The sequence below is a fragment of the Puntigrus tetrazona genome, unplaced genomic scaffold, assembly GCF_018831695.1.
Source record: "Puntigrus tetrazona isolate hp1 unplaced genomic scaffold, ASM1883169v1 S000001062, whole genome shotgun sequence".
NCBI lineage: Eukaryota > Metazoa > Chordata > Actinopteri > Cypriniformes > Cyprinidae > Puntigrus > Puntigrus tetrazona.
This window is the reverse complement of record NW_025048651.1, coordinates 322,257-335,000: the sequence shown is the minus strand read 5'-3', so window position 1 is coordinate 335,000 and position 12,744 is coordinate 322,257. Positions and strand designations below refer to the sequence as shown.

General features: G+C 42.9%; 1 protein-coding gene across 3 annotated transcripts in view; it reads right to left on the bottom strand.

The window, feature by feature from the left end:
* zgc:158376 (uncharacterized protein LOC100101643 homolog) overlaps positions 1 to 12,249 on the bottom strand; it is a 19,764-nt gene extending 7,515 nt beyond the window's left edge. The window contains exons 1-8 of one of the 3 annotated variants that reach the window (XM_043234094.1): positions 11,639 to 12,249; positions 7,130 to 7,315; positions 6,824 to 6,967; positions 6,654 to 6,740; positions 6,149 to 6,331; positions 3,951 to 3,983; positions 2,811 to 3,868; positions 442 to 605 (exon numbers count right to left, since the gene is read on the bottom strand). In XM_043234094.1, the coding sequence (XP_043090029.1) occupies positions 442 to 605; positions 2,811 to 3,868; positions 3,951 to 3,983; positions 6,149 to 6,331; positions 6,654 to 6,740; positions 6,824 to 6,967; positions 7,130 to 7,300 (1,840 nt within the window). In that variant the 5' untranslated portion in view covers positions 7,301 to 7,315; positions 11,639 to 12,249. Of the gene's footprint in view, positions 1 to 441; positions 606 to 2,810; positions 3,872 to 3,950; positions 3,984 to 6,148; positions 6,332 to 6,653; positions 6,741 to 6,823; positions 6,968 to 7,129; positions 7,316 to 11,167; positions 11,538 to 11,638 lie in introns of those variants that run through there. The other 2 variants (XM_043234092.1, XM_043234093.1) reach the window with 2 other exon arrangements.
* Positions 12,250 to 12,744: the final 495 nt, after the last annotated feature.

The following is a 12,744-nucleotide window of genomic DNA, read 5'->3' as shown; positions in this document are numbered from 1 at the left end:
TAATGACTCATGATATACAACAGCTTTGATCCAGCGTGACCCAACTGTATGAGCTACAGATGTATGCATAAAATGACACATTTACAATCATCCCGTTTCCTTCGGTCAGACCAGCTGGACCTTTCTTACTTTGTGTTTTTGTCATTCTTGAATTGAGAGGAATTTATTTTACAAGTGAAATAGCTCAAGATACTTGCTTAAAAGAAGCAAAAGCATTTCCACGTCAGCCGATAATCTGATAATAAGATTACTGTTATTCTTAAGCAAAAAAGAAACTTATACTAGTAAACAAGTCAAAAACAACAAATATGAAAATGTTCATCTATTAATATTTGGTATCAGTGGTGATAAGGTGATACATGTTGCATCAGGTCATCTCCGAGCTCCTCACAGTACAGAGCAGACCCGTGTGGAGCTCTAGATCCAGCAGAGCACACCTACCTTGCAGACGGTTAATGAGCCACATGAGCTGCTTCTTGGAGATGTTGGTGTAGCCCAGGTTGAGAGAGACAGGCTGGCGGCGGATTATACTGCTCAGCATGGGAGGAGTTATGGAGCGCTGGCGGCTCAGATCGATCTGAGTCCATAACCTCTTATCACAGCACCTGCATCAGACAGACCAACAGCTTTTTATATCTATAGCTTCATCATAAAAGATGTAACATCACTGATGCAGTGCTGCAAAAATAACTTTAACACAATAAGCAATGTACAATAAATAATCTGCTAAATTTACTAGTCATTACTTTTATATATAGTCGCAACTGATTTAAAAAAATATAGATACATTTCAGTTACACTTGGAACCTTGAACATGTGATTTGTTATCCAGTTAACTGAACAGAACATGTTTAAAAAGAGTCATTCGTTCATGAATTGCATTGCCAGAAATGGAGCGTAGAGAAGAAAACATTTTCCGAAGTGACGGTAACTCTTCTGCTACAGTACTGTCTGGTGGAGCTGCTTGACAGTTCAGAAAATCATCTCAAATCACTAGATGTCTCCTAATAATTCTGGTAACACTTTAACATAGGGAACAGTTCTCGATCAGTTGATCATTAGCCTACCCATTATTAATATACTGGACGTTCATTATTATTATAATTTTCCATTGCAGTTCTCATACTATGGTGAAATGAAGGAACAGAGTCTACCTAAAGACTTGAAGCAGAACTATGAAGTGCTTTGAGCTGGTGATGGATGGACACTTCATTTCTAGCGATTATAGTAGATTTGAATACAGAGTCCATCTTTGCATTTAATAAAAAAAATTGTGTTCAATCTAGTCATTATACATTACTATCACTCTATTCTCCTACTTGATATGCTTCAGTGCTTTGACACAATCAATCAGTTTATTGTTATAAATGCTATTTAAATAAAATTGATTGACTACAACCTCAGACATCCTCACAGCAAAACTCAGGAGAAAACTCAACACATAGACATACTTAAATACAACACAGCTGTCATCATGCATTATAAAAATTACAGTCAGCCGACCAATTTCATGTTTTATTGAGTTACAGGGCACCCAGTGTCATGTTTATCAAACACATCTTACCAGCAAACATACACTCATTCACTCACTCACATCCTTCTTTCTACTTCTCGAGACACAAAGTCTCTAAACTCATCCTTTCCAGTCATCCTACTTTTCTGATGAGATCCCTTTCAAGTCATTTCTCCTGCAGTTGTACCTACACTCTCACATCATTAACTCACCCGTTCACACTAGAGTTTTCCCCTCAGCATTTAGACTGACTACAATTAGAAACACTTGAACGAACCTTTCTGTCACAAAACAACTTCCTGGACAGCAACCAATCTGGTTTTAGAAGTGGACATTCAACCGAAAAACTGCCTTGCTGAGTTGTTGAAGCTTTTACACTGGCAAGAACGGATTTCAAATCTTGCTGGATCTGTCTGCTGTCTGCGGAACAGGGCATCTCACAGAACCGGATTCCAGTGGTTTGAGTTTCATCTCTCAGATAGCTCCTTCAAGGTATCTTTGAGAGGTGAGGCGTCTAACTACTGATGTGCCTCAGGGCTCAGTTCTTGGACCACTTCTCTTCTCCATCTACATGACATTACTAAGTTCTGTCATTCAGAAACATGGCTTTTCATATCACTGCCATGCCGATAACACTCAACTCTACTTCTTATTCTAACCATGATGATCCGATGATAGCTACTTGCAACTCAGAAGGTCCAAGAGACATTTCTTGCTGGATGTCTTGTGGTTCCAGCAAACCCATCGTTTCATCACAATTTCACCATCCAGCTAGGCACATCAACAATAACTCCTTTAAAATAAAAATGTTAATAAATCAGCTGACTTTCTCAGACCACATTTTTAAAACTACCCGGTTCTGCAGATTTATTTTATTCAACATCAAAAAGATCAAGAAAGGCGAATAAACCGTTCTTTCTTATGGGAATAAACTCCCGATCTACGTAAATGTGTCTATGTTTGTGCAAATCATTTGTGATCCAGTCTCACTTCAGAGGACTACAAGGTTTTTTATGAATCTTTACAAATCTCCTTGCCTAATAACGTGATGGTTATCCCAGAACAATGCAGCTAAAGTCTCAAAGAATTCTAGCAGAACTCATTTGCATTTGAAGGGGCATGCACCGAAACGGTCTGCTGTAAACAGTGCTGATTTTGACAGGGTAAAAACGGTGTTGTACACTTCCATTGAGAACTTTTAACCGAGTACGTTATAAAGGTTTCCTAAAGACCCTAAAGAATCAAATGAGCAGTGATGGCTCCTCTGAAGTGTGTGTGTGTGTTAGTGGTCCCTCACCAGCGGCTCCAGGTGCGACACACCCTCATGCAGACGCACAGCTGCCGCTGACTGAGGTGCTGGAAGACTCTGAGCCAGACATCCCGGGGCAGCACATGCGAGACCCCGCTGTCCAGCGGCAGGCAGTGGGGCTCGGGGCAGGCCGGTGGCGGTCGCACCAGGTGCCGCTCCATCTGCAGGGGCCGGGGAGGAGAGGGCACGGCCACAGCGCTCCTCTTCAGCAGCTGTGAACGTGGCGGGGCCAGAGACACGCTTCCCGGGTGAGGGCTGCCGTTAGCCGCCCCAGACCCACCTGTGGCCGAGCTCTTGCTCCAGGGGCCGCTCTGGCCCTGCCTGCCTGCTCCACGCACCCTGCTCCCGCGGGCGGCCTTTCCGGCTGTGTGCCGGTGGTTGGAGACGGTGCTGCTGTTAGAGTTCTCTTTCTCCTGCAGCTCTCTGCCGCTCACCCGTGTGCGGCCGTTACGTGCATCCTGTCCATTAGTGCGCTTGGATGAAGACAGGCCCTCAGGGCCTCCTAAGTGTCCGTAGCTGGGCGGCTGTGTGGCCGAGAGCGGTGAAGAAGGGGCCAGGGCTCTGTGAGCACGGTCGTCCTCGTCCTCATCTGGCTCGGCGTCAGCGAGGGTCTTTCTCGGCCGGGTGCTGGTGTCTCCACGTCGCCTCTGCGTCTGAGGCTCGTCCTCCGTCTCCTGCTCCTGCACCACCACGCTGTCACCCTCTGACTCCTCGCTGGCGCTAAAGCCCAGCTCGGCTAGGCGCCGGCTCCGCTCGCGCTCGCGGTACGCCGGGGACGATGGCTCTGAGGCGCCCCCTGCTGGGGACGGAGAGTCCGAGTCTGACTCTGAGTCTGTTTCGGAGCTGGATGAGGACGAGGAGCTGGAGTCGCGCACTCGCTCCAGCAGCTGGCACATGCGTTTGAAGCGCTCCAGTTTCTCACGGTGGTGTGAGCGCTGGTCCTGGCTCGGCGTCGAGGCCTGCGCTGCCCCAGAGCCGTGTCCACCACCTGCCGACGAGTTTGGCCCGTTTGCCTCAGAAGAGTCCGACGAGTTGGGTTTGGCTTTCTGCTGGAGATGTCAAAGAAAGAGTTACTCTAGCAGAGAAACTAACTACTGTGTGTTTCAAGACTAAAGAGAACTGCCATACCTTCTTCAGGTGTTTATCACGGGCTCCTTTGATCTGTTGGGGACAAACAGAAAGAAACACAGTGTTCATACAGCAATCTAAAATGACACCAACCTTTATGCAATGATCAGAAATGCTGGCAACATTGTTTGATGGAAAGTATGTTCAAAAAGTCACAAGATTATGTCAACTGTTAGCATATTCATTATGTCGTTTTTGCCTTCTTAAAATGACAAATTAAATGTTTAATCTTCATTATACATCACTATCCCTCTATTCTCCTATTTTATACTGTTCAGTGCTTTGATACAATCTGTACAGTTGAAAGCGCTATACAAGTATTTATTTATTTTTTTTACAAACTCAGGAGTTTTTTCACAGAATTATTTAGGGAGTAGTTAGCCAGACAGACACAGCCAACAAACATTAAAACAGCAATAAATAACAGGTGGTGTTACTGCATGGAGCGAACAACACATAAATAAAGAAAGAAGCCTTAAAGGGTTACTCCACCCTAAAAGAAACATTTTGTCATCAATCAGAAGTATGAAAGACATCGTCTGAATGCTGCATCTGCTAAAAGAGCTTCAACTGTAATATTACTTTTAGTATGGAAAAGTGTATTTAATGATTCAGTGCCATTTTGTACATCATCCAGTGTATGTACGCATTTCTGTGTTAAGACGATCTGACTGCACCTTCAACATGACTCCAAAACACATTTAAATGCAGCCTTTTACGAAACAATAGAGCCATTTTTGGTAACTTTATATAATTAGTAACCAACGTCTGACTGTTCGCCTTGATCAATGCATTTTTAAACTTAAGCATTCACTTAATCATCATTTGCCAATATGAACATATTTATGAAAATCAACAGACTCAACAGCTAATGCTAAACAGAACTGCAAGAATAAATGTTAGTCAGGACATGTATGGTTGTTTGTTGCGTCTGCTTGTGTGTGTGTGTGAGTTTGAACACACTTCATGCGAAAGAAAGCATCTGTGACACTTCAGATCTGTTCGACTCTATGAACGCTCACTTACTGTAATACAACTGAATGCCCAATAAAGCTGTTCACATCATATTTTCTAAAGTCACACAGAAAACAGTAAAAAGGACCCATTAACACAAGTTTACCAGGAATCACTCACTACACTTTTTAATTTATAATCAACATTGGCTGTTAAAATCAATATATCTAACTAAAAGGCAACTATATGCAGCAGTTCCGGCTCATTCAGCTCTCCGTGTCTGAGTAACAAACTATTAGGATATTAACAGACAAATTATGCTCATATTTAAAAGTCCAAACAGGTCAGTAAGCGGCAGGTGCTTGGAAACACTGTTTGTAAATGATTTAATGACGGGTCTGCTGCGGTACGGCCGACTGAAAACTCTGTTTCTCTGAACACACGGCTGATTCAGAGCAGGACTGGAGACAGCTTTCAACTGAACCGTAGCCAAGGGTTTTTCAAAAAAGTCGCTAGGTTGCTAAAAAAGTTGTTAAATATAGTGCTACTGTCACGCTCACGTGACTCGCGGGAGCTGAGGCCACGAATAAATCGTGAAAAAAAACTGGAGATTGTCAGAACAAGCAGTATGATACATGTAGGGCACTGAAGAGTATTCTATTCATTAGAATATATACGGATATAACAACTGTTGTTGTCAATTAAGTTTCATTCATAGAGTGGCCCCTTTAAATCAACATAACCAGCAGTACATAAGCAAGATTCATTTTAATATACCAATTTGACATGTAGGCAACATGAAACATTTCCGCTTTCTAATAATAAAATTAAAAAGAATTTTGGTTTCCATCCCCAAATATGTATGAATTATTATGTAACACTATTTTACGGTGTCCTTGTTATACATATGTAATTAGTATTATAACAACAACAACAACAACAATTCATAATTACATGCAAGTAACCGTAAGCCAAACACCATATAGTGAGTACATGTAGTTAATTAATATTACTCAGTATCTAAATGTATAATTACACTGTACCAAGGACACCTTAAAATAAAGTGTAACCAAGTATTATTTTTAAATGTATCACTAACATGAAAGTAATTTGTAAAAAAATGTAGGGCAAAACAAAGGAATAAATATAGGGCCTAAAGTCTTTCCAGCGTGGAAGTCTCCCACATCCCTGAAAGGTGACTCTGTGTTTGATCAGGATGTGTTGAGGAAACGAGCTGAACTCACCTTCTTCTTGGAAGCGCTCTCCTGGGGCAGCTCCTTGTCCTTCTTGCGCTTGGCTCCGTCCGGCCGGGACGAGTCCTCCAGAGACAGGCTCTTCTTCTTATTCGGCGGCGGCTCGTCCGTCAGCTTCCAGCGGCTCACCTCGCCATTGTCCATGCGCCTCTTTCCTGAACCATCTCCTTGATCCTAAACACCATTACTATCATTATTGCCCGCCATTTAACATTAGAATATTAGGTGTGTGTCAGGCAGCGTGAGATGTGATGAAGATGAAGCAGTTGTCGTTGTGTTTTAATGTTTTTTATAACTTATTCAGAATATTGTGGGAAAAAGAGAACATCAGTTGACACCATATGGCTGGGCGACAGATCACATGCTTCGAATAAACCCGATTACAAAAAAAAATTAACATGCAAACATGATCCTGGTCACAAATCACAACACACAGAATAAAACTGAAGCTCTAAACGTGAGTAGAAACGGAAGCAGACGGACAGTGAATGTCTACCTTGCTGGTCTTCCCCTCCTTGTGGCACTTGGGACATTCCCAGCAGTTAGGGATCTCATCATTAATGATGCCTTCAGACTTGCCCATCTGAGGAGACAGCAGACGATCGGTGTTAGCAGGAGATCGCTCAGACTCGCTGTGAAACGTCTTCTCAGCACTCAGACACTCACCTTAAGGCAGCTGGGGTGGATGATCTCGTTACAGATGGTGCACTCCATGAGCGAGAGGCTGAACTTCTCCTCCTCCGACTCCACCGTGTCCTCCTTCCCCGCCTCTCCGCAGGCGAAGCACACGGCTGTGTGAGGCAGAACCGGCTGAGGAGGGCAGCAGAGAGTCAACACAGTCGAACACAGTCACAGAGCAACCCGACTACCACGTCTGAATTCAAACACCTAGAAGACAGTTAGTGCTTCCATCTTCTCAAGTTCTCCAAAGTGAGTGAGTGTGTGTATAGAGGCTGGTTCTAAATGACTCACCGCAGTGCACTGCCGGAGCAGACAGGACTGCTTCATGCGCCCCGGGCCGCCGAACTTCTTCATGTCCTTGCAGAAGTGGCACTCGCCGCACTCGGTCCGCATACACGCCTGACAGCGCCGGCACCGTGTCCGCCGCCGCCGCGCGCCGCCCAGCGCCTTACTGCCAGACATCCCCTCTGCATTCAACTGAGGAGAGAGCACACTCAGACCGGGCCAGACAACACACTCGTTCACACGCCACAGAACACTCAGAACACACAGTCTCTGGACCACTATGTTCATCAAGGACAGATTCACTCTATACACACACAAATCTTGAGACTCTCTGACGGAAGGCTGGAGAAGCAGGAGTCTCTACTTACAGCAAGAACCCAAAAACACAACTTTGACGGAAAGAACTGAAAATAAAAGAGTAACCCTACAAACAGCCTGTTCTTACAGAAGCACCACTTTATCTGTCCATGATCAAGAGTTCATCATCAATGTCCTGCTCCCTGTTGAACGTGTCCAGTCTCTTCAGAGAAAGCGTTCTTAAGCAGAGCTTAAACATCTTAACTTTTCCTCTGGATCATTCTGAAGGAGATGCCAGGCCTGCATATAACAGGTAAAAATTGTGAGGCATTATTGCCTCAATATCTTAGAAGCGGGGTTCATTCTAACAGGCTACATCACACACTGAATGCACAGTCTCTTAAAGAGACAGATCACCTTAAACTGAACACCTGCCATTCATTTACTCTCCCTCAGGCCAAACTAAATGTAGGTGACTTCTTTCTTCAGTACAACAGTAAATAAGATTGTTAGCTGAAACCCTTGTCCTTGGCGATTCATTAAATGCAATCAGCTACCTGTTTTTGGGTATTGAGAAAAAAAATTGAGAAATAAAACAATGAACACAAAATGAATGCCTGTGACTCCTGATGATATAGGTCTTGTGAAGCGAAACCTTCAATCTGTGCAAGAAACTACAAGTTACTCGATCAAAACTCACTTTCAGACACCTTACAGTCAGCCTGACGATTCAAAATGAGCCATAATTATCATTAATAATTTAGCAAACACTTATACAAAGCGATTTACAAATGAATACAACAGCTGCGATCAAAATCAACAAAAGAGCAATGATACACAAGTTCTATAACAAGCCTCGGTAGGGTTAACATTACATATATCATTAAAAAAATCTTGGTACAATAAATGAAAAGAAAACAGACAGAATAGAAAAAGATTAGAGCAAGGTAGTGAATGAATAGAGTCAAACGGGCAGAATTAAAGTAGAGAGTGCTAGAGTTAAGTTTGAAGAGATGAGTTTTAGTTGATTCTTGAAGATGGCTAAGAACTGATTGAGTCGAGCAGGTCATTCCACCAGGAGACAAGAGTTCATGTAAAAGTCTGCGAAAGTGATTTTGTGCTTCTTTGGGGTGAACTATAAAGTGATGTTCACTTGCAGAACACAAGCTTCTGGAATAATGACTTTAGGTGAAGGGTTTTGTACACAAACATTAATGCTAGCTGCACGATTTTTTGTAAAATGTGAATCATGATTTTTCTACATGGAAACTGAGATCACGATTCTCATTTATTTATTTTTTTTCATCAAAATCTATTGCACCCAAGCCCAAAAAACAAAAATAACAAAAAACAAACAAACAGTACATTCAGAATAATAAAGTACTGGGGTAACAAACAATGGTCTCTTTTCTTTATTTTAGACCCCCTAAAGTTGTTAACATTACATTAGCAATAATACATTAAAAAAGTAACTAAACAGAACCTCTGCTTTTTGATAGAGGAAGACAGCCAATAAAGAGGGTGAGTGACCAGTGACCGGTGAATGCAGCATGATCTGAACACAGAGAAACACACAAACGTGAATCACTGTCATTTAGGAAGGAGATCTCATTTATGTATGAATCGTGATTGGAATTTTCTTTTTTTCCAAATTAATCAAGCAAGCAGCTATTGGTAGCCAGTGTGGCAAGCATTCTTTTCAGCTCATTAAAAAGTATCTTTCTGTCATGTTCCGGATTCATTGTAAATGTTTGATAGAACTGGATGGAAGACCTGCCAAGAAAACATTGCTATAGTCCAGCCTGGACAGAACAAGAGCTTGAACAAGGAGGTGTGAAGCATGTTCTGAAAGAAAGGGCCTGGTCTGGACAGTTTTAGCAATGTGTTTTGAGGTTCCATGGTTTCCGGCTTTTTTCGAAGGAGTTACTGTTGATCATCTTAACTGGATGAAGAAGTTGTGATGAAACAGTGGGTTTCCTAGAAACACATGTTGTTCTTGGTAAGGTTGTGTTGAAGTTGATGGTCCTTCATCCAGCAAGAAATGCCTCTTGGACCTTCTGAGTTGCAAGTAGCTATCATCGGATCATCATGGTTAGAATAAGAAGTAGAGTTGAGTGTTATCGGCATGGCAGTGATATGAAAAGCCATGTTTCTGAATGACAGAACTTAGTAATGTCATGTAGATGGAGAAGAGAAGTGGTCCAAGAACTGAGCCCTGAGGCACATCAGTAGTTAGACGCCTCACCTCTCAAAGATACCTTGAAGGAGCTATCTGAGAGATGAAACTCAAACCACTGGAGTCCGATTCCTGAGATGCTCTATTCCAATAAAGTGGACGGGAGGATCAAAAGCAGCAAACGCATCCTGCAAGATTTAGAATCTGCTCTTAGGTCTTAAGGCAGGCTCGGTTGAACGTCCACTTCTGAAACCCAACTGACTGCTGTCGAGGACGTTGATGTCAGAAAGGCAGAGACTTGGTTGAACACACACACACGCAAAAAATGTAAATAGTGGCGTATGAAAATGAACTGATTCAGGGTTCTTTAACGATATTATAGTGTACAAGTTTCATCATTGTGTGAACTGAATCAGTTCACTGAATTAAAGTGTCTGAAAGAGGTTTACGAAAAAGAATCACATTCCCCTGTTTGAATGAGGCTCTGTAATAAAGGTAATAATGTCGTACATAATGCTTGGTTTCTTGCACAGACTAATTATTTTGCTTCATAAGACCTCTATATATCGTCAGGAGCCATGGGGATTCATTTTGCATTCAATATTCAAAAACGGCCAGCTGCTGACTTGAACCGATCAATCACCAAGAAGTACAGTTTCACTACTGAAGAACACCTAGATTGGCCTGAGGGTGATGAATGAGGGAGTAAATGACTAAATGCTCTTTTCTTGGGTGAACTAGCCCTTTCATTGAGCAATACACTTAATAAAAACACCCCACGCAAGCTTAAAACAATAATCACCGTATTATCATACAACACTTTTATTAGGCAATCCGTTAAAATAAGACGCAACATGATCCCAGAGGTCAGAAAAATCCTCTTTTATAAAGTGTGCTAGCCAAAGACGGCTACAGCCAGGAAGTACCAACTTTGTGTTGTGGATAGCGGGAGACAACAACCCCCCCCCTCTGGTTATACAGTCAAAATATAGTGTTATAACCAGGCTGCTGAATTACTGATTGAGCCGAGATTCCTCCGAGAGGGTCTTCGGTGTGATTGAGAAGTCTCTTCCCACACTTACACTGAACCTGAAACACACTCACACGATGACAACTACATATCATCACTGTGTGATGAAGACAGCTCATGACAGGAGGGACATGAACCGGTGTGTGAGATCACAGGTCAGGTGTACAGAATGTGTGACAGCTCTGATATATCTGAGGAATACGTCTGCTAAATGCCATGACAGAACGCTTCTTATTAAATCGCTGGACATGACACTTTCACTATCACTGACACAGAAAACACAACGACTGCAGCAACCGACCACCAAAACATTACAGTCACTGTCAGCGGGAAATTTCATGAACATTGCCGTCCTTTATCGCAGCGGTTTCAGAACACAAACTCTAATACAAGTATAGTATTTTGCTGCAGGTTCTGCACACCATAGAGTTACAGCATCACACACAAACACGGTGTCAGGTGAAACGTGGGCCTAAAATGAAACGCAGGAAGATGAGCTCAGAAACAATGAAAACACGGCAGGGCTCCGGGGATGACATACCTTCACTAGGACTGACCCTGGAGAGATTCAGCACGACTGCCGTGCTGACAGTGTCCTTACGACATGTGTGGCACACTTTACCGATTCCCCGAGCCCAGCTAACACGAGCAGCTAACCAGCAGCGCGTCAGTCTCCTCAGCTTCGCGTCTACGGCTGCCTTCGCGGAAAACCACCACAGCAGCTCGCTGTGAGCCCAGGCTGTCGTTCACCTCAGACACGGCGAAACACCCCGCGATAGCCCCGCAGAACCCCGCGGAGCGCCCGAGCCGAGCCGTCAGCTAGCATGGTTAGCAGGTTCATTCAGCAGCGCCACTAACTAACCAGGGCTGCTAGCGCTCACTCAGATGGGCTTTACTAACCACCCTGTTCTGGGAGGAACGTCGCCCACGGAGCAGTGCTTTAATAAGACGCTCAGCTCCACACACACACACAACAAAACACGACAAGCTAGCAGAGCAAACAGCGACTCACCTGCTCGCGTGGAGTCGCATACTCCTAGATCGAGCATTAGATTGATGTTTTCTTGCGATAGATGGACACAATGAGAGAGAGAGAGAGAGAGAGAGAGAGAGAGAGAGATCGCTTCCTTGTTTCTCCGCTCGACTTTCCTGCTCCTATCAGGCTCCTTTCACAGGTTTACACGAGTGACTCGCTTAAGCTGCCATCATTATCATCACATCCACCGCAGCCCATCGAGACGCGACGATTCCAGCTTCTGCGTCTCCGAGGCTCTTCAAAAATTAAAATCACGGGGCTCTTCAGATCGCTTGTGCGTCTGGAAAACGCTCGTCCGCGATTCAGAGGGCCGACGTTCCAGGCGCGTATGATTCCCAAACGCTCGGCTGAACTGAAAGAGAAAACGGCATAAACGGATAAACGTGCCTTTTGTTCGCTCTTTCCTATTGTGCTCCTCTGCTCTAGGTGTATATTATCTCTGGACTGTAAGGCTTCTGCTGTCCTCGCGAGCCAGATCAGCTCTTACATGATCCTGACGCCATCACACTCAGCTCCTGCTCCCGAAAATCAAATAAATAAATAAATATGGTAAATAAAAAATATGGAGAGTTTAAAAAAAAAACCGAAAGCTCCTCCCTGTCTATTCGTCACAGCTGAAAGGCATCATGGGAAATGTGGTCCATGAGTGCCCTTCCCTAAAACATTCCTGTTCCTGATGGTTTTGTTGCACAATGCTTCAGCTGTCATATCAGACAAAATAAAAGTACATTTCAATTTAAAGTGGTCAAAGATTAATCGCATCCAAAATTAAAGTTTTTGTTTACATAATGTGTGTGTGTACACTTTGTATACTTGTGTATGTGTAAACACTAGTGTTGGCAAACGATTAATCACGATTAGACGTATCCAAAATAAAGGTTTTTGTAATATATGTGTATGCTGTGTATATTTATTATCTATATATAAACACACACACGTGTGTATATATATATATATATATATATATATATATATATATATATATATATATATATATATATATATATATATATATTAAAAAAAGCATGTTTTGTTTATGTATTAAATATATTTATGATATAAAATATAAGAAAATAAATAAA